Below are 22,694 nucleotides of genomic sequence, written 5' to 3'. Positions count from 1 at the left end.
TCTTATTTAAAAGAGAAAAATAGTGAGAGATTAATTTTTCTATCCATGCTTTAAAAAAGTCTACTAAATAGAGTTAAATGTTCTAAATCTTCTATAGATTGTGCACACACTGGACAAGTGTTATTATCAGGCATGTTACATTTCAAATTTTTAACTTTAGTAAATAAAATTCTATGAAGTGCTTACAAATTAAGTTCCTTGCACTCACCAGCCAAGATGTGTAATTTTGGAAATATTACACTTTAAAAGTTCTAATTCTGGATACTTTTCAATCCAATAAGATTCCGATACAGGCCATTTTCCAACAAATTTTATTAAGCGATTATAAAATGTTCGAACACTTTGTGGCAAGGAACTTCTTTATCTTCAACAGAAAAAGAAAACAATCTGCAGTTATTTCAAAATTTTTTGAAGCTCGATTTCCATTTTAAAATTAACCGATTGAGGAGGCAAACTGACAATTACATTTTTATAAAATTTGCAGACATCGTCATATTTCAGAGCAAGATCTTTCTCGGATAACATTTCATGGATTGCACTAAATTTCAGAAAACCAGGAATTACTTCATACGTTAAATATTTTTCTGATGATGCTGTTGCTTGATGATGATGATGATGATCTTTATTTAAATATAAACGCAAAAAAAAACAACACCAATACTTAAAAAGGGAAAATAAATGTCATTAAATAACAGATATTCTTCATCAGTGTATGTATATGTATATCTATATTGAAATTTAGGTAATAAATCATCACCATTGGTAACTCACGAAGTTCAATCTACAGTTCATACAGTGCATCACCAGTCACAGCGACCGGATGGATGTAAGTCATATTAGATTGTTTATATTTTACCACGCTTGGTCTTTCAATGTCTTTAACATTTGAAGAACTTTTAGACAATGTAAATATCAAGATGGTATCAAAAGGATTTCCAAGAATAATGTCATTTTCGATATCTACGAAGGGCTTAAATTGTTACTTTTCAGTTAGTAATCGTCAACAATTTAGATCAATGGGCACAGGGCGATGACAAGACCCCTTGATCTCTCAATCTTCCTTATATTATGAAGATAGTTATTTAATGATACAAACTAAACCAAAATAAATTTCGATAGACTTCTTGTCTGCTAAGGTTGAAACCGCTTAGATAATGACGAGAACCCCCTTGCCTTTCAATGTCCATATATAACATTCTGAAAACTTTTACACAATGTATATGTACATTTGGTATTAAAAGGATTTCCCAGAAAAAAATGGATCTTTGATATCTACGAGGTTCTTAAATTATCCTGTTCCAGTTAAAAATTATCACAAAGTCAGGTCAAAGAGCACAGGGCGATGTCTAGACCAATTGGTCTCTTAATCGTCCTTATATTATGCAGCTTTAGAGTTAATATAGTGATACAAAAGAGACCAACAGGAATTTGGGTAGAATGATTGTCTTCTCTGTTTACGGAGGGCCCAAAGTGCCAGTTTTATATCAAAATATACAGTAAAACAAATACCTTAGACCGCTTCAATGATGGTGAGACACCTCTTGGTCTTTCGATAACCATACAATTCAAAGAACGTAGAGAAATATTTATACATACAGATGGTATGAAAAGGATTTTCCCGAAAAATTTCATTTTTTTTATATTAACGGATGGCTTAAATTGTCACTTTTTCAGATAAAAATCGTCAAAAATTCAGGTGGTCATAGGGCGATGTCTTGACCCCTTGATATCTAAATCTGTCTAGCATTATGCAGATAGTGAGTTAATATATAGATGCACACGCGACCAAAAGGGATTTGAGTAGACTTCTTGTCTCACCATCATTCAAGCGTTCTCCGGTAGATTTTTCACTATACATTTTTTCTTTATTTGGGGAGGGTTTGGAGCTTTCCATAAATATTTATATTTATATATCTGAAGATATTTACATAAAGACAAATATGGAGCTTACATAATGGTTTACATTCGAGGACAACGATAATTTACGACAGCGTGAAGGGGTCATAAAACAGTACCTTCGAATCCTTTTACTCCTTTTAACTATGAAAATCATGCTTTTTATGTAATCAAATATCTAAATGTTTTATAATTTCCATAAATTTGAATGTCGAACTGACTGCTAGCAGCGACTTGGATATTTAATATCTACTAAAAACGAAATGCCCGATAACTTCACATTCATAACTTAATACCGTAATTGTCTTGATTTATTGAATCAATATCAATTTCAAAAATATTCTACCTTTACTTGACAACAGTATATACAGTATAAACGAGACCCCTTCTAAATTAGCGTGTTAAAAGGCTAGGCTACATATTGAGGTGGATGCCGACATTTTAGTGCATTGTATAGAAAATAACATTTAACAAATTGATTTGAAATACCTGATCGTATAAGGCCATGTTCACACCAAACAGTAAGCATGTTTACAATTAGTTTGATGTAAACTAATGTGCACTGGTTTCACATTCAATGTATTCACATCTATAAACCTTGTTTAATCACCTGTACATAAGATTTGTTCACTTTGTAAACTATATGTCATTTAAATGTTCATTACGAGAACCGAATGCACATTTTTTGGACAACTTTTCTTGCGGTTAGGGAACGACCTTTCGACTTCAAAAAGGAGGGGGATTTTTTTTCCTAGACAAAAAAAACGTCCCCCTCCCCCTGTTTTAAATGGTAAAACTAATGTTCTAAATGCCTAATTTTGTGTACTCTTAACAACTACACAAAGCCTTCATTGACTATCGATTGCTACATGTAGACAAAACATGATTTAAACTACATGTAGCATATTTACCTGACGATATCAGGAATTTGGTATTTAGTCAAATCTTAACCGGAAATTGTGACATAATTAGTAATCTAAAATTTATTAAATGTAAATAACATGTCGAAATATTTAGGCTTGAAATAAATATATTTTTGGATAAGTTAATGCAAGCACACGAGGTGTAAAGTGTCTTACACGATTACAGGTTTGTAATGTTTAACAACCATATTATATCAGTGTGTAAACACGTTAATTATGAGCTTTGAAAGTCTAGTAGTTCGAGCATTTTTCTTAGTAAGTGTTAAAACCTTTTAAACAAATATTCTTTACTGTGGTTAGAATTCATTAGTCGTCAGTATCTATAGATTAACAACTTGTGGTTATATTGATAATTTAGAATCTTCCTTGAAGGTGGTGCACAAATTCGCAGCTAAATAACTCGATTGATGTGTCATTTCTATACAAGAGTTATATTCCTTTGAACTATGAGTCTATGTTTAATTTCATAAAGTAATATGTTGATTGTCTACCTTGAACAGGGTTATAATTATATCTTATAAATATAGTTTTTTTTATTGAATTTAAAATCGTTACAAAATCTGTAACGTACTAGATACTCGTATTTTTCATTAGTTTATCAAAGACATTTATGTATATCTATAATTTCTTTTATTTGTTTTGAAATGTTTAAAATTAATATATACCAATATAAAGAATTATTTTGTTATCTTATAAATATATTTTTGTTATCTGTAAGTATTCATACCGTGTTTATACGTCAAAAATAAGCAAGGTCAAATCTGCCTTCACCATCACCAACTTTCTTAGAGCGATCAGACAAACTGCTCTAAATCAGAAAAAACTGCTCTAAATCACAGATCACAGGCACTCGTTACAGAATAAAACTTTCCTTTGTTATACTTTAATATACCATTAAGGTATATAGTGGAAAATATTCTGAAACAAGTGACTATGTCACAGAAAAAACATCTTCCCAGTATTCATGAAATTGCTCTCTATTAAAGCCATATCCTGGAAATTATTAAAAAAAAAACACTTTTTTCCTACTTTTAATTTGAGGTACAATATGCCGGTGAAAAACATTAATTGTGCTGTCAAGAAAACACTGTTTCAAGTTGTGGTATGCATCAAAAACTGTCCAACAGCATTCGTCATTCTACTCGTAAAGGCATTTGTTTCTAAGATCGGTATGGTGTATACCATTATGCCAGAACTCAAATGAAGCAGAAAACTGATGTAACTTATCTGCCTTACTTGATTCCTTTAGACAAATACATGAAAGAAGTGTAATAACGCCTCACACAAACACACATACGCACAAACACAAAACAGTACACCGTAGCCACCATTTTCTTCCAGAAGCTTCTAACTGATGCCGAATGCTAGAGTGTAAAATTGTAATTGGGACCTACCCAATACAATTAGAACTTTTCTGAAAAAGACTATAAATGAAAACCGAACTATATCATCTTCCCATAATGATTGAATGTTAGGAAAATTGACCAGAGTTATCTTACTTTAATTACAGAGATGGGAAAGCAAACAATTTTTAATTTAAACCTAATTAACAATTTTCCATTAACAAATAATGTTACCTTATTGAAATAAATATAAGGACTTTGTTAGCTAAATCTATTAATTTTATTAGATATTATGAATTTTTATGACAATAGAGAGAAATGCTACTACATGTAAACATTGTGTTTTATCAATGGGATCGTAATTGTGTTTAGTTTACGTGTGAGTTACACTAACACAACACCGAGTTTAGGTCAATTTGAACACGGTCTAAGATGTCAGCATATTCACGAATGGTGTTCTGAATCCAATGATAATATCTAACAAATGTTCTGACTATTTTGTGATATGAAAAATCTTGGTGTTATATTTTTTTACAGACATGTCTTTCGAAACATAAAATATACGTTAACAGCACATGAATAATGAAAAATTTTAGACAATGGAAATTGAAAATTAATAAAAATGGTTTCAAAAAGTGTAATTTTATAGTAATATTAGTTTCATCCTAGAATGGTCGCATATGTCATGAGGATTCTGTTTAATTGTTATGAATGCCACCAATTTGTCATCTACATTGGTAACCAGTATATAAAGCAGAGATAAACGTCGTAATGTAACTAAACATCAGTGAGTAAAATATATTTGGATGCTCAAATTTAAAAAATAGAAAAAGAATAATATACATTTATTTCCCGTGCCTGAGTGAGATATGAAGATTTGTTCGATGAAACGTGGGATAGTCTCAACCAATCAGATATTGGTTAAACTGTCAATGTGTATAAACAGTGGAATAATATACAATTATAGCCTTTGTTTGAAAGCGATTCAAGGATATATTGACCCGAAAGAAGTATATTGACTATGGACGAAGTCCGAGGTCGATATACTTCTTTGGGTCGATATATCCGGCATATAGGCTATAATTGTTATATTATTTATTTCGAACCATATTTGTATCAAAATCGTCATTTGATAATGTTTGAATTTTATAAATATACATATAAATTGTTATTTTTTTTTTTTACATGCGGACAATTGCAGTTCTTCTCTGCACTTATGTAGAAAGGAACTAAACGGAATAAATTGAATGAAACTTAAGTTAAATAACTGTAGCTGGATTCGCTCCTTTCCATTTACTTCCTTGGAATGATTTGAAAACAGCATATGATTAAGTAATAGAAGAAAAGAACCAATTGAATGATGCTGACGAATTAGGGTTTAACGTCCAGAGACAAATATCATGTACATACATGTATGATAAGGACAACACGTTAGGTGTACCGTACCCTGTGTTGTATTAGAAAGACACTTTCAATCGGATTCGAGAACATGCTACTTTGAACAGATACAAAAATTAAGGCTGATTGAAAACGTTAATAATAAATTGATGCATATTCCAGCGGCCAATCCATATCAGGATGTATTGAAGTGACACACCATTCAATAAAATGCAAAGAAAGTCAAAATAAAAATGTTCTTACTAGAGGGATACTGTTGTGCCGTTTTTTTTGTGTTTTTTTTTACTCAAGAACATCGCAGTCTTAACTTTTTCAATGAAAATATAAACATGTATAAAGGTAGCAAAACTATTACCCTGGCTAAATAACTCTTAACTGACACAATTTTAATTTCCAACCATTAATAGGCTTTATTCCCATAATGATCACTGAAATGTTGAATTTATCACGTTATATTACAATTATGAAATATTTACTAATATAAATTTATTGTTTAGAACCAAAGTTCTATTTTGTGTCCTTTAAATGATATATAAAATTGTTTGTTTCGCCTTTCATTAAAAAAAGCTATGCGTATAAGCATTAATTATACATACTTGCGCGACGCCTTTTAGTGTTACTGAAAACTGTGCAGACTATGAAGTGTTTTTACAGGTGGAAAATATTCTATGATAGATATTATTTTGTCAGACACTTTTCTTTTTTTTTTATTTAGTTCTTATAATATACCAAAAATCTTTATATTTAATAGAGTTTAACATAAAATTGTGCGTTTTACTCTTAACAGACCAAATGGATTAACAGACCAATTGCCCATTTAGCCGCATACTCAATATAGATTAACCGACCAATCTCTCGGTAAGCTGAGTGTCGGCCGTGTACAAACAACGGTATATTGCTGGGTCTTCCAACTGCTCCACGAAACCTCTTTCTAAATTATTAACGTCTATTTAATAAGCAATCAAAGACGGGCTTCAAAGTTATTGTGAAACTGCCTATTCTAGAGGTGGCGTGAATCAGATGTGGAAACTTAAAAATTCCAAAGTACCTACAATCTAACTCTCTTTCATCTTTTAATAGTTATAAAACATTTGACTTTTTTTACACGGTATACAAGTATTCCACATTCCAAACTATAGGACAAATTGAAAGAGTTTCATAAAAAAAAAGAAGACAAACGAAGATACAAGTATCTTGTCTTAGGAAGGAATAAATACTACTTTTTTAAGAATCACTCTGATTCAAACAAAAAATTCTCTGAAACTGACATTATCAAGATACTTGATTTCTTGATTTACAATATTTTGTTACGTTCGGAGGACGTGTTGTTCAACAGACTATCGGCATTCCAATGTGAACGAATTGTGCACTCTTCTTGCCGACTTGTTTCTTTATTATTATGAAGCTGACTTCATACAGGAACGTCTTAGGAAGAAAGATCAGAAGTTAGCAATATCCTTTAATTCTACCGTCCGCTATATAGATAACGTTCTTTCATTAAATAAATTTGGTGACTATGTGGAACGCATCTATCACATCGAATTAGAGATAAAGGATAGTAGAGATACAGTTCAGTCGGCATCATATCTAGAAATTGACAATGAGGGTCGATTGATAACAAAAATTTACGACAAAAGAATGTGACCTACCGAATAAGACTAGTTATCAAAAAAGCAACACGACGGGTGCCACATGTGGAGCAGGATCTGCTTACCCTTCCGGAGCACATGAAGTAACCTGCAGTTTTTGTTTGGATTCGTGTTGTTTATTCTTTAGTTTTCTATGTTGTGTCATGTGTACTAATGTTTGTCTATTTGTCCTTTTCATTTTAAGCCATGGCGTTGTCAGTTTATTTTCGATTTATGAGTCTGACTGTCCCTGTTGTATCTTTCGTCCATCTTTTATATCGTGGTTTACTTTTAAATGTTAATTATGTGTCACAAATGTCTATTTTAACGGCAGTTATTTTGTTTAGAAATCAAACTGGATGCCGTTATACAAATGTATTATACATCTTTCATGAATTTTTAGTACGATGGTGTATTATAAATTTCAGATTACTTTATCAGGCTCCTTTTAAGCAAGCATTTTTTAAATACCGGACGTAAAAAAAGTTGACCTATGATAATGAACCATGTTTTCTAATTTAACAAACATACTTTTATTCTGCTGTCTAAATTAAGATGCAACATCCCGAAAATATTTCTGGTTAAAGTTGAAACCGGAACTCATTGGATCGATCAACAAATTCATGATGATGACGATGAAACGTTTGTTTTGCCGATATAAGCAATACTACTAGAAGTTTGCCAATGACAAAACCAAAATCAACAGTTAAATGAAGTTGGTATACGACATAATAGGTGACTTTAGGGCCTCAGACAATGAAAAAAGATATTTAAAAGGTCCCGGCAACTAATGGTCTCATTTATCACATAATTACCAACGAAACTACAGGCTTTTGACTTTGGAAAGACACATAGAATGAAGCGAGATTAAACACGTTTGCGTGCGCTCAATCTTCTCCCAATCTGGAACAGTGATGCTATAACAAAAAATTTCACACCCTATACAATCGGTTTCAAACTTTTGATAAATATTGTTAAGTATGAATTCTTCTTCTTATCTTATGTAATCCAGATCAAGCCAAACATTATGAGGAATTTTAATATGACGTACTTCTTTGCTTTGTAAACAAACCCTTGCTCTAAATCCAATAAAATTTGTTTGCGCATGCGTACATTGACTTCTTTAGAATAATGAATTTTATCAAATTATCATGCACTTAATATATTTCCTTAACTTTAAAACACTTTCTAACTCTTAAATGGTGCACATGATGTTACTAATTAATTCATTATGTAATTTGTTGCATTCCGAAATTGACATATTTGGCCTAAATACGACAACCGTTCATGCTGGCTGTTCTAACTCCTCCCTCTCAAAAATCACAGCCGTTTGATTTTACAAACAAAATGGGAGGTTCATGGAAGAGCCTACACAAAGGCTTTTACACTTACACTTATCGGACATAGAAATAACCTCAATTGTCTTGTTCAGAATCGAAATAATTGATAAAAGCTATGCTGTATTATAGTTTAACATGGGTAGGCATTATATTTATCAGTTTCGCTCGGGCAAACAAAATCACGAATATAATGCCTACCCATGTTAAAACTACAATGAAGTATATCTTGCATCAATTATTTCGTAATTGATACTTAGGAATATTATGTATTTCGTGGATGATATTATACATAACAAAATAATCAAATTGGTTTCAGCACAAGTAGATATGACTGGTTCCATAATGATAAGTGATTTTGGAAGATGTTTTGGAACATTCGAAAAACATTGGAAAATGCACTTCAATGGAACAGCAGATACTTTATCATTAGAAATACTTAGAATGAATAGCAGTGATTTTAGTGAATTCATATGTAAATGTGGTGAAGACGATCAAGGTACATGTTAAAAAAAACAATTCTGAATAAAATATGATTATACATTTTAGCTATGTTTCTCAAGCCGTTTTTTCATTCTTCGAATACACGACAGCATAATATACACTTTGTATTATTTTTTATCTGCTAGTCGAACTTGATTTCAATAAACTAAACCAAGATGCAGATTGCCGACTTTCCTCTGTGTTATTATGGTACTAAACAATGCAGCTTCATAGTTAGAATAGGTATTCCTCTTTGTGTTTTAACCGTAAAAAGTACTGTTTTAATTTCATTGTCACAAATCTTTTTTTATATAAGATAAGCTTCAGAACACGAAATCATTCCTTTTCTGAATATTTCATAGAACATTTCACATGTTTTCAATAAATCATTTCAATAACATTTAAATTAAAGAAAACGTGGTTTCTGTATTCTTGTATGAAGCAACCGTCAATCAATTACTGTATAATCCATTTCAGTGTCTTGGCAACTTACTACTGGGGCTGTTGTAATGCGCAAAAACATAATCTTGACATGTTCATATAGTAAAACGAAATGCACAAATATCGATATAAAAACATGGCGGGTTGGAAAACTTTGTGAACTTTTGTGCCTGAATGGTAAATGTCAGAATATCAACAAATATCAGATGACAATTAATCAAAATGCCATGACTTTTCAATTAGAAATATTCGATGTAAATAGCCTGGACCTGGAACAGTCATATACCTGCACGTGTGGAAAATTCAAAAAGAAAAATGACATTCATCTCAAAGGTAATGTTTTCATAATATTATGTAGTTAGATAAAACAGCATTTGCATCATTGGATCTATCTGTCACTTTGCAAGTATAAAATACAAATACGTGTGAATTTGTTTAACATGATTAAGCTGACATTTTTTTATTCTGTTGCAAAATTTGACTCGTCCTGAACATGCATGAAAGATTTGCCACTGCACGTATGCAACCAACAGTCAAAATAAAATGTTATCTCTTTTGTGCAACTGTCATGGAAACACTAAAATGAAATCCCCTACAACGCACACGCATTGAACCAACTGAAAAAGTAACAAACGATTAACGACTTAACTGCATTATTCAAGTACAGAAAATGTAACAGGAAGAGAAAACATTTGTACACATTAGTATTCTTAGCAATGAGAAAACAATACGTCAAGGCTTTGTTTAAATTTTTATTTTTAAAAAAGTTGATGCAAGCGTAAAATCTGTATTGTAACTTGATCAGTAAAAGTTGAACAAAATTTGGAAAAATATAAAATGTGTAAACACATTAATCATTAACTATATACATCAGCAAATCTTGGTAAAATTGATAATTTAGAATCTTCAAAGACGATACAACTTGAATTAAATGTCTTTTGATATGTCAATGGTATTCAGGGGTTTTGTGAATCGCCGCATTTATTGTATCCTTGAATAGATTCACTATTACCTTTTATCATATGATCATTCGATTTCTTTTTACTAAATTCATAGAATATATAGATATTCGTTAATCAAAAGACACATATTTATAACTGCATTTATAATTACTTTTTCAAATGGTAAAAAAGATTATATAACAGTATAAATAGACTTTAATATTAAAAAAATAATACGTCACTAAACTTGTGGTATTTGTAAAAGAAAATTTACCATCACTATACTGGATACCTATATTACACAAAACTCCATATGAAGAACGATACATAGCTGGGTCTTCAAAATGTTCGACTAAACATCTTATTTAAGTACTGACTACTTATCCTTTTACAGTTAAAGATGGGCTTCAAAAATATTGTTGTATTAACCAGATGTGGATTCTCAAAAATTCAAAAGATCTACTGCTTAATCTTCGATCACAATCTTTGTAATTTTGCAGCAATTTAAAGACTTTTGATTTTTCTACGCTTTACACTACTATTCCCCATGCTCTGTTTAAAGATCGACTTCACCATCTCATTTAACAGAGCTTTTTTTTAAATGGGAATCGTAGATACAAATGTCTTATTTTGGGTTACAATAATTCATATTTTGTGAAGAATCACACTGAATCTACCAGAAAATATACTGAAGATGATATTATCAAAATGTTGGACTTTTTGATCGACAATATATTTGTTGAGTTTGGAGGATTTATATTTCAACAGACAGTCGGTATTCCTATGGGTTCTAATTGTGCACCCCTACTGGTCGATTTGTTTATGTACTCGTATGAACAGAAGTCATTCAGAACCTTCTTAAAGACAAAAAGAAAATGCACCTTTCGAAATTCCATAATTTTACTTTCCGATATCTTAATGATTTTCTATCATTGAATAACCCATATTTCAACCAATACTTAAATCTCATATATCCCAGTGGACTTGAAATTAAGCATAATACTGATACTAGAAGGACTATTTCATACCTTAATCTTTTCCGCAATATTGACGCAGATGGACGACTTCACACAAAAATCTATGATAAACGGGACGATTTCAACTTCCCAAATTATCAATCGTGAGATGATAACAAGGGAACGTCACTATCTAAAAATGGAGAATTAACGATAGGAAATGAAAAATCATCTCTTTTATCAAAATTTTTTGTATTACGATTTCCGTTAATGATATATATATATATATATATATATATATATATATATCAAGATCGAGGAAAGGGCAGTGGTCATTGTCAGTATTAGCTTTATTTATAGTAAGTTCAACAGGATAAATTTCTTTAATATACATACTGAATTCGTCATTATTGAGAGCCAATATATTATCAAAATATCTTAAAGTAGTATCAAACTTTTGTATCAGATGTTGTTTTAATGGGTGTTTTCTGATTTAGTCATCAATTGTAACTCATAGCAGTAAAAACACAGATTCTTAATAAGTGGTGCACAGTTGGTCCCCATTGGACTTAAAATAACTTGACGATATACAGAATCTCCAAAATGAACAAAAATGTTATCTAGTAAAAGTTCAAGGGCAGCTATAGTATCAAAGGATGTCAATAGTCATCAAAGGAACCAGGATTATAATTTAGTTCGCCAGACGCGCGTTTCGTCTACACAAGACTCATCAGTGACACTCATATCAAAATATGTATAAAGCCAAACAAGTTGAAGTTGAAGAGCATTGGGGATCCAAAATTCCAAAAAATTGTGCCAAATACGGCTAACATTTTGAACAGATTCAAATTCAACAAAATAAGCATGCAATTTATCAAGTACTTCTAACGAGTTTTTGACACTCCAAAAGTTATGACATCCACAATTTTTTAAGGCCTTATTTTAACAATATAAGTTGATTTCAGTATTCCTTTATCTACAACGCCATTGTTCCTGCTACTTGTAAAACCGTACGTTTGTTTCAACTTTGTATTAAAATATTTATTCCAATTTCAATGAGGCGGACATATTGTCTCAATTTATTTGTTTAACTTGATTTCATAAAAATATGTACCTGTGTTCTTTGTAACCCTTTTCCTCAACCATCATCACCTACACCACACACTCAAAATCACAACCATGTGTACATAACACTACAAGATCCACTGTCTTTCCAAACTTAAAATCTGTTTCATGTGTTTAAATGAAAAACATATAATTGTATCCAACGATAGTCAAATGAACTTTTTTGATAAATGACTCCAACACGATATATACACCTCGCCAAGAGTTAAGCAACACCTGATAATTTTCCAGAATGTTTTTTTTACTGAATTCATAACTAATCGAAATATCGATACAATAAACGGAATTTGCTTTAATAAGATAACATATAAAATGTTAATTGAACAGTGAAAGTTTGGACTGTTTTTATAATTGAATATTTGAATATTTCATTTTAGGCAAATGGTTGAAAAATGGCAAAATAAATCACAAAATAAAATTTCAACTTACACAAAATTCTTTTCAAAACTCGAAAGTGACAATTTGGGAATACATTAAAGTGCAACTTAGGTCAGTAGCGAGTGTAACCTCCACGCTTCCGGAAAAGATCATCCATTCGTCGAATCATGCTTTGAACTAACAGAAATTCTTTGCCAGTCTTCAATCAAGGCTGCTGGTAATTCCTATTAATTCTTACTTGCTGGTTCCCTGTATTTTTCGACCAATATCATTCCAGACATGCTCATTGAGATTCATATCCGGTGACATGGGTGGACAAGGAATAGTGTCAATTACCTCCTGACGTATATAATCGTAAACATTGCGTTCTCTGTATGGCCTAGCATCATATACAATGAATATTGACATGGTTGCAAGATTGTGATTGTCAAAATGTGGCACAATGATAATCCCATGCAGAACATAAATATTCATTTTGCATTCGAATGAAAAAGCATACCAACTATCAAACCCCACCACCAAACGTTGTAGTTCCAATGATGCGCTGTTTCCTGTATGTTGTTTTCCGAGGAATCTGCTCTCGTCAGACCAATGGACTTAACGCCATTCTCTCAAAGTCAAATTGCGGTGACCATATGTTACCACTGATGTCCAGCTTGACGATGCCTACGAATCAGCAATGATCATTTGACTGGTCTACGGGCAAATAAATTGGCACAATATAGTCTGAAGTTAAAAGTTACACATTTCATTGCACGAAATTTGTAAGGAAACAACTTGTACTGTATATAGATACAGAAAGATGTGGTATGAGTGCCAATATGACAACTCTCCATCCAAATTACAATTTGTAAAGGTAAACCATTATAGGTGAAGGTACGGCCTTTGATATGGATCTGTATAACTGTACATCACGATAACTTGAACTAAAGAACCTGTTTATGAACTTTAGATGAATTACTAGATATGACTTTGTATCAACTACAGATATTTAGTAAATACACGTATTTAATTAATGCTCGAAGCTCTTGAGCAATAATGACAATTGCATAATTTCAAATGTTCACTTATAGCTGGTATCTGCTCTTTGGTCGGGTTGTTGTGCCCTTGGTATACTCACCATTTTCATTCACAATTTAGTTAGTACACGCTTGTCAAATTGATATCAAACACTCTGTTTTAATTTATACAAACACATGATATTCATATGTTATGTATGTCCATATACGTAAACAGTTATTGAATGGTGTTTTGTAAACAAAGCAGTTATTGAATATCAAAACATGTTTTGTTTGCGTTTTTTATATGCTTTTGTTGATGATATTTTCCAAAGGAATTGCCCTTTTCTCTTACATTTTGATATGACTGTTTTCAAATTTATTTCATGCATTCCTTTTTATATATTACAGTAAAATGGAGTGAACAGACTGCCCCGGCTATTTTTGGAGAAACATATTTATTAAACTGTGAATATTCTTCTCAATATTGTGTTTCAACTTGGAGATCGGACAAAACTGACAGAATCCTTTGTTTCAACGGTGCTTGTTTTGATAAAAAAATACAACAATATTGTTAAAAAGATGCCTAAATATAAAGAAGTATTTACACTCGAAATTAAAAACTTTTCGGTATTGGATATCAAAGAATATACATGTTCTTGTCACTTTGCTTCATTCACTAAACATATAGAAGTATATGAGTATATGAGTAAGTATCAATTTAATAATATATGGAAATTGCGACCTTATGCAAATGAATATCAATACATCGGTTAACCTATTTCGGGTTCACGATTTCTACGATTGCTGCGGATCGATATTGACAACTGAAGGTGGGGGAAAGGGTAATATTGATTAGAACAAACAGAATATATCAACTTAAATCTCTTGATTTCTTTAAATCTCTCGCGCTGTTCAACTTATTAAACCGATGCTCAAATGTGATTATTTATTAACGTATAATGAAATTTTATTTTACCTGTAGTTTTGACTAATTCAATAAATGGAGTAATTCGAGTTTAAAATTCAACCAAGAACACATGTCATTTGCTGAAATACAACACATTTTTTCATGCATTGCGGGATGATAAAATTTGCTGAGTTGTACATCTGTTGTGTCTTCATTATAATAACCTATGATATAAAGTGTTCATTCGCTGCTCAGATTAAAGAATTGTTGTTTCTATTGGGAAGTAAACTAGTGTTTTGATTACCCGACACATAGCCATTTATATTAACGATCGATGAGTAAATGAAGATATCAGATGCGTGCTTACAAAACAGAAAGAAACTACAGTGAACACAAAATAAATTTCATTAAGGATGTACTTGGTTGAAATTTTACAAATCAAGAAACTACAAGAATGTAATATTAAAACTTAATTTCGAAAGATCCTAAGATGAGGAACAAAATAAGCTAGAAATATTGAGAGGTAATGCAGACCCTTTTTGAGATATTTAAGTTTTCAAAAATAGTGGGAAAAGGCCGAATCAGACATTTACCCTACATTTGCATTGGTTTAATTTGTGTCTCAAATCGAAAGAAACAAATAAAAAATCTGCTAAAGTTTTGGAAAATGACCTTTATGATCTATTGCAGTCTTTTATGAAAAACATGGGTGTTACGGGGCAAAATATTTTACCCTGTAAAAACCCAAGGAGTCCGAACAACCTCACCCAAGTACATACTTAAGAAAATTCAAATATGAGTTCTGGAACTTTGAATGGCTTCGTTAAAAGGTGGACTTAGAGTGTCAAATAGTAAATGGGGCCAACAAAAAACCCAGCTTTTCAAATAATTGAAGTTTTGACATTGTACCTACTTTTATGATTAAGTCATTAACATCGGAAAGGGTATGCATTTATTACGTTGCCCCTAAGAAACAGAAACAAACACTTCTGGAAGATTGTTTTTTTTTTATTATTTGAAAAGAGATATTTACTGTAAAACTATGAGTTATATTTTTATTTATATTTCATAATTTCATAATTTGACAGTGCAGTATACGCGAACATGTAAATAAACCTTAAATACTGCAAACTACTATAATTCATCGAAGCTGTTAAAAGTATACCTTAATTCATGTCTGGTAATGTAAACACAATAAATTAATTTTTGCTTTTATGCATATTTAAGTTTTTGTGATTTTTTGAGAATGCTGAATGTGCTGAACTGACAGTAAGATTAGAATGTCATGAAAATTCAACACATGCATTGCAGATAAATTTGCGTCTTATGTTTATCGAATTATAGTCATTTCGTGCTCCCCCCTCCCCCTATTTCGGACCCTGGCAAAAACTATTTCGTACCCTGACCATTTCGTACCGTAACCTGTCGTACCTCATGGAATATTAATATGTATGCCATTTCGTACCTCAAGGAAGCTTTATATGTAATACCGTTCCGTACCTCAAGGAAGATTTATATGTATGTCATTTCGTACCTCATGCAGGATTAATATGTATGCCATTTCGTATGGCCTATGTAAAGATTTATGAATTAACCATGGTTTTAAAACCAGCTAAACGTCTTACATGTATGACAGTCATAAATATTCCATTATAATGACACCAATATTGTTATAAACATGTATTTTAATTGTATTGTTTGCAGGCAAGGACAGTTTTATGAGGAAATAATACAATTATATGAAACTATACTTTGAAATGGCATCTAAATTTCTAATAAACTTAGGTAGTTTAAATCTAAATGGTAATAAAAATAAAGATAAAAGAGACGAGTAATTGAATGGATTAAATGTCAAAATAGTTCTATTTGTTTTTACAAGAAACTCATTTTGATGAAAACATAGAAACAGAAATAAGAAACAATTCAGAATTTGATATATTTTGCAGTCAGGGAACGACCTCTAGTAGGGGTGTGGCTATTCTCATTAAAAAGTCACTGAATTATAAGTTGATAAATAAACATAACGATGTAGATGGACGATTAATTCTTTTAAATGTAGAAATTGATGAAAGCATTTTTACACTAATGTGTATATATGCAACTTATTGTAAAGGAATAGAAATCAATTTTTTTTTAAAGTAAATAATATATTAAAAGAACAAGGGATAGGAATTACGATAATGGGGGGGGGGGGGATTTCAATGATACGATGAAAGCGATACACAGGAAAAATACTCGTTCAGAGGTAAAAAATGCCCAATCAGTAAATAGTTTAAAATCTTTAATAAAAATAAATAACTTAACAGGCCTTTGGAGGTATTCAAATAAAAAAAAAACAACAATATATATTGGCGAGAAAAGATAAATCTCAGGCAAGTAGGATTGATATGATTCTGATAGGTCCAGATTTCATTAGTAGAATGTTGTAAAATTAATCCTGCAGTTATTGATTATACGGATCATCAAAGTGTTTTAAGAAGTTTAGAACTGGTGCATCAGAAAAGGGAAGAGGGCACTGGAAAATGAATAATTCTATTTTAGAAGATAATGACTACATACAATTAGTTAAAAAAAGAAATGGAAAGCTGCTTTATGGGTAATCGTAATTTAAAAAACCTTCGTTTAGCATGGGCTATATTTAAAATAAAGGTAAGGGCAACTATAGCTTATTGTAAACCTAAAGCAAAATTTACAAGAGAAAACTTACGAACTGTTGAAAAAAAATTAGAAATAAAATTGAAAATGAGAGATGAACAAGAAGCTGAGAATAACGTTTTAGATAAAGATATTGAAGAACTTGAAAATAATATTGCCAAAATTTATGAACAAAAGGCTAAAGGGGCTCAAATAAGATCACGAGAGAAATGTGTTGAATTTGGGGAAAAAAATAACTCGTACTTTTTAGGTTTAGAAAAACAGAGACAGGTAAAAAAGTCAATCAATAAATTAAAAGGGGAAAATGGTGAGATTTTAACGGATCAAAGTGAAATACTTTGCAGTTTTAGAGTACTATACAAAGTTATACTCGACGCAAAGCGCTGAGAAAACATCAAGCGACAAATATATATTTGAGACAAAATTCGATAAATAAATGGATGGAAATGATAAATCACTCTGCGATGGGGATATAACAGTAGAAGAATGCTCAGATGCTATTTATAAAATGAAACTTAATAAATCCCCTGGATTAGACGGTTTAACCGTTGAATTTCATACAAAATTTTGGGATAACTTAAAGTTCATATAAGTAAACATTCTTAATATTGGATATAAAAATCAAACACTTACATATTCACAGCGTACAAGTGTATTAACGCTTTCATTTAAAAAAGGTGATCCATTGTCACTAGATAATTACCTTCCTATTTCTCTTTTAAATATTGACATGAAACATCTATCGTACGCTCTAGCACAACGATTGAAAAAAATCTTACCAAAACTTATTAAAGAAGATCAGACTGGATATGTTAAAAATAGATTTATTGGTTTTAATCTTAGACAGAAACAAGATATTATTGATTTTACTGATTTATACAAAATTGAGGAGGCTTTAGTCTTTGTTTATTTTTCTAAAGCGTTTGACTCTCCAGAATGGAATTTAATGTTTTCAGTTTTAAAACATTTTGGATTTAATGAATCTTTTATAAGATGGGTTAAGACTTTATATAGTGATATTCAAACATGTGTAATGAATAATGGTTGGATATCTGAGGTCTTTAAAAACACAAGGAGTATACGTTAAGGGTGTCCTTTATCTGCGTTGTTATTTGTTTTATCTGTGGAAATTATGGCTTCAAGATTAAGAAGCAATACTGATTTTAAAGGTATCAAGGTCAAATAAGTTTGCAAAAACCATACTATAAAAATTTCGCAGCTGGCAGATGAAACTTCTTTATTTTGTTGTTCTAAATATTATGTTCAAATAGCTATGAATGAAATTGAAATTTTTGGTTCTTATTAAGGACTGAAATTAAACAGAAACAAAACAGAGGGGAATTGAGAAAATAAGATTGAAAAGATGAATAAATTATTTTGTTCTTAGCAAAAAAGAAATCTTACTATTTTTGGAAAAATTTTGATAATTAAAACATTAATTGTGCACATTTTTACTTTTGTGGGATCTGCTTGCAGAGTTCCAGAGAAATTTTTAAAAGAAATAGAAAAGAGTTGTTTTAAATTTGTTTTGGATAATAAACCACATAAAGTAAAAAGAAATTCAATTATTGGTCCATATGAAAAGGGGGAATTGAATATGATAGATATCAGAAGTTATATCACTGCTTTAAAAGCTATGTGGATAAACAGACTAGTAAATAATTGTAAAGGAGGGTGGAAAATTATACCTCAACACTATTTTTATAATTTAACTGGTTAGTGTTTCAAACAAACAGTGGGGATAAGACAGACGAAAGCATTGAAAAATATCCCAGATGTTTATAAAGATATTATTAAATGTTGGAAATTAACTGGTGGAGGTCTAACAAAAAAAAAAACCAAGAAACATTTACAGATATAAGAAAACAAATATTATGGAACAATAAATCTATTAGATTTGAAAATAAAGCTATATTTAAAAAAAAATGGACTTAAAGCGATCTTATTTATGTAAATTATATCATAGTTTAAAAAGGTTGTATTTCGCAAGACATCATTTTAAATAAACTAAACAATAAATCAAACTGGATAACTGAAATTAATTTAGTAAAGAAATCTATACCAAAAGACTGGGCAGCAATTTTGAAATCGAAAAAGTATTGTTAATATAAAAAGAAACCAATCTATATTGGATGGTTTACCTATAAAATTAGAAGCATTAACTAATAAACTTTTATAAAAGTCTCTGATAAATAAAAAAATTGAACCAGCTATTGGACCCAAAAATGGATGCGTATATTTGATATAGATGATGTGTTATATCAAAAATATCTATATAAATTTTTATTCAGTTATTTAAAAGAATATAAACCTTGAATTTTTAGATGAAAATTACTACAACATGTTCTACCTACAAAGAAACTTTTATGCAGATGGAAAATCGTAAACAATAGTTCTTGTAATTTTTGTACACAAGAAGAAGAATATGATCACTTCTTTATACTGTGTCCGTATTTAAAACTTTTTGGAATAAAATAAATGAAGTTTTAAAGAATAGTAAATAACTTTTAACATAAAACTAAGACACTTAGTATTTGGATATAAAACTTCTGAATAAGAATTTTTTGACTTAAACTTTTTTTTAACAATTGTGGGTTTTTCAATTTACAAAGCCTACTACATATCTGATCAAAAGACAAAAAATGTCAACGTTTTTCTCAATTTTTCTGAATGAGTTCAATAGAACAGTATGTTTGAAAATTAAAAGTAATGTTTTAGCAACTATTAGAAAACATATGAATAGTCATATTAATGTTTAAGTAATATTATTTAATATATATATGATGTAAAAAAGTAATATATATTTTACAACTAATCACTACCCTGAGTGATTAGTGGATTGTAACAGGGAACATCAGGAGGGGCTTGGACTACTGAATGATATTGTAACAAGCCAATATTTGAAATAAATATTTATTTATGTTGTTAAAAAAAAATAATGACACCAATATGTGAGCAGAACATTCAGACATAACGAGCAAAAGCAGAAATAGGGATACAGCAGTCTACATTGTGCTATACAATCACCTTTTAACATGTTTAAAGATCTCACTCATAATATTATTATAATTAATATATATGATTCATCACTGAGCGCATTCATAACGATTTCGTGCCCAGAACGACAGAAGGTATCCATCAGAAACAAACACTTCCGGAAGATTGTTTTTTTTTATTATTTGAAAAGAGATATTTACTGTAGAACTATGAGTTATATTTATATTTATATTTCATAATTTTATAATTTGACAGTGCAGTATATGCGAACATGTAAAAAAAACTTAAATACTGCAAACTACTATAATTCATCGAAACTGTTCAAAATATACCTTAATTTATGTCTGATAATGTAAACACAATTAATAAATATTTGCTTTTATGCATATTTAAATTTTTGTGATTTTTGGAGAATGCTGAATGTGCTGAACTGACAGTAAGATTAGAATATCATGAAAATTCAACACATGCATTGCAGATAAATCTGCGTCTAATGTTGTATCGAGTTATAGTCATTTAAAAAATGCCTATTCCAAGTCAGGAATATGACAGTTGTAATCCATTCGTTTGATGTGTTTGAGCTATTTATTTTGCCACTTGATTGGGAACTTTCCGCTCTGATTTTTCCTCGAAGTTCAGTATTTTTGTGTTTTTACTTTTGTAATTGTTATTAATAGTCATGTTCACAAAAAAATAAACGCTATTGTAAATCTGAAAAAGGGGAAGTCAATGCAAAATGTCAGAATTTTGTATCAACTTATTAGAAGTGTATTGAATTCGTGAATTATGAAACATGCTCCTACCGACATGAAAACGCCACAATTTTTACATTATAGCATCATTGTATTTTAAAACTGTACATTTACTTTGAAATGATCATTAATCATATACTTTATTTTATTCATTTCTATTATCATTTGAGGCTTTGTTGGCAAACAGTGACAAAAAAAAAAAAATAAAAGCAATACAAATGCTGTTATACCGTCCCGATGTCAGACCGGATACGTTCCTTTGAAATGAAATATCATGTTGATGTTGTACAAGACATTCAGTCGTGCTGACTAATTTACGGATTTTGGATTTCAGATATGCCAGAAAACTTCAGTAGATCTGCAGAGTACAAAACAAAACAAGTCGAGATACATATATCAACTAAGAAGGTCTTTCCCATGCTGAAATGTAATACAACATATTATGAAGTGAGTTCAAATGTTTGTTCTATCAATATTTGATGAAAATAAAATATGTTATTATTAAATATATATCTAAGGAATAGATTACGAAAATGAACTAGCATAAAAGATAACGATCAATTAAATATTTATTACTGATAAAAGAAGAGAAATTACCCAAAACAAACATGAATCTCTTTCTGGGACTTGGTTTTTTTAATTGATCTGATCCTAGTAAGTGAAAAAATCAGCGGTGTTCGAATATTTAGAATTCATTCAAAACCTTCTAAAAGACAAAAAGAAAAAGCACCTTGCGAAATTCTTTAATTTTACTTTCCGATATATTGATGATGTTCTATCATTGAATAACCCATACTTCAGCCAATACTTACATCTCATATGAACTTGAAATTAAGGATACTACTGATGCTAGAAGGACTGCTTCATACCTTGATCTTTTCCTCAATATTGACGTAGATGGACAACTTCACACGAAAATCTATGACAAACGAGACGATTTCAACTTCCCAATTATCAATTTCCCATTTCTCAGCAGTAACATACCATCTGCCTCTTTGTATGGTGTTTACATATCACAATTGATACGTTATTCACGTGCTTGTTCACACTATACGGACTTCATATCCAGAAGTGTGCTCCTTACGCAGAAACTTCTCCAACAAAGTTATGAGGAGGACAGATTAAAATTGACACTCCGTAAATTTTATGGACACCATCACGAATTGGTGGATCCATACGATGTGTCTTTAACCAAACTTTTATCACATGGTAGATTGTGGTTTGTCATTATGTCGTCTAATCTTTAAATTACCAAACGTGACTTATTCCCGATTGTGACTGTTTTGCTGAGTGTGAATTCGCATTACTATAAGACGTGTTACGGTACTTGTTTATCCCAAATTCATGTATTTAGTTTAAATGTTTAATGTTATATTTGTAATTCTCATCGGATTTTGTCAAATGTGTTGACGTCTTTTTTATTATATTTATGTGTTATGGAAAGAAAAATTAATCACCGCCGTCATTTATTAGATTTAATTTTGGTCAACGTAATCTGTACGATAATTTACGTTTGTAGTTGGATTCATAACA

General features: G+C 30.7%; 1 protein-coding gene across 4 annotated transcripts in view; it reads left to right on the top strand.

Moving 5' to 3' along the window:
• The window catches only part of LOC143074789 (uncharacterized), a 61,930-nt gene that overhangs the window by 6,182 nt on the left and 33,054 nt on the right, over positions 1–22,694 (top strand). For 2 of the 4 annotated variants that reach the window (XR_012978084.1, XR_012978083.1), the window contains 5 exons: positions 743–826; positions 8,845–9,024; positions 9,486–9,782; positions 14,259–14,556; positions 21,496–21,608. Coding sequence is in view for 1 of the 4 variants with exons in the window: in XM_076250063.1 (XP_076106178.1) it covers positions 14,553–14,556; positions 21,496–21,608 (117 nt within the window). In the remaining 3 variants the exon portion in view is untranslated. Of the gene's footprint in view, positions 1–742; positions 827–8,844; positions 9,025–9,485; positions 9,783–14,258; positions 14,557–21,495; positions 21,609–22,694 lie in introns of those variants that run through there. The other 2 variants (XR_012978085.1, XM_076250063.1) reach the window with 2 other exon arrangements.

This window comes from Mytilus galloprovincialis, chromosome 5, assembly GCF_965363235.1.
Source record: "Mytilus galloprovincialis chromosome 5, xbMytGall1.hap1.1, whole genome shotgun sequence".
In the NCBI taxonomy this organism is placed as follows: Eukaryota; Metazoa; Mollusca; class Bivalvia; order Mytilida; family Mytilidae; genus Mytilus; species Mytilus galloprovincialis.
The sequence above is the reverse complement of the archived record's forward strand: the minus strand, read 5'-3'. Positions and strand labels throughout refer to the sequence as shown.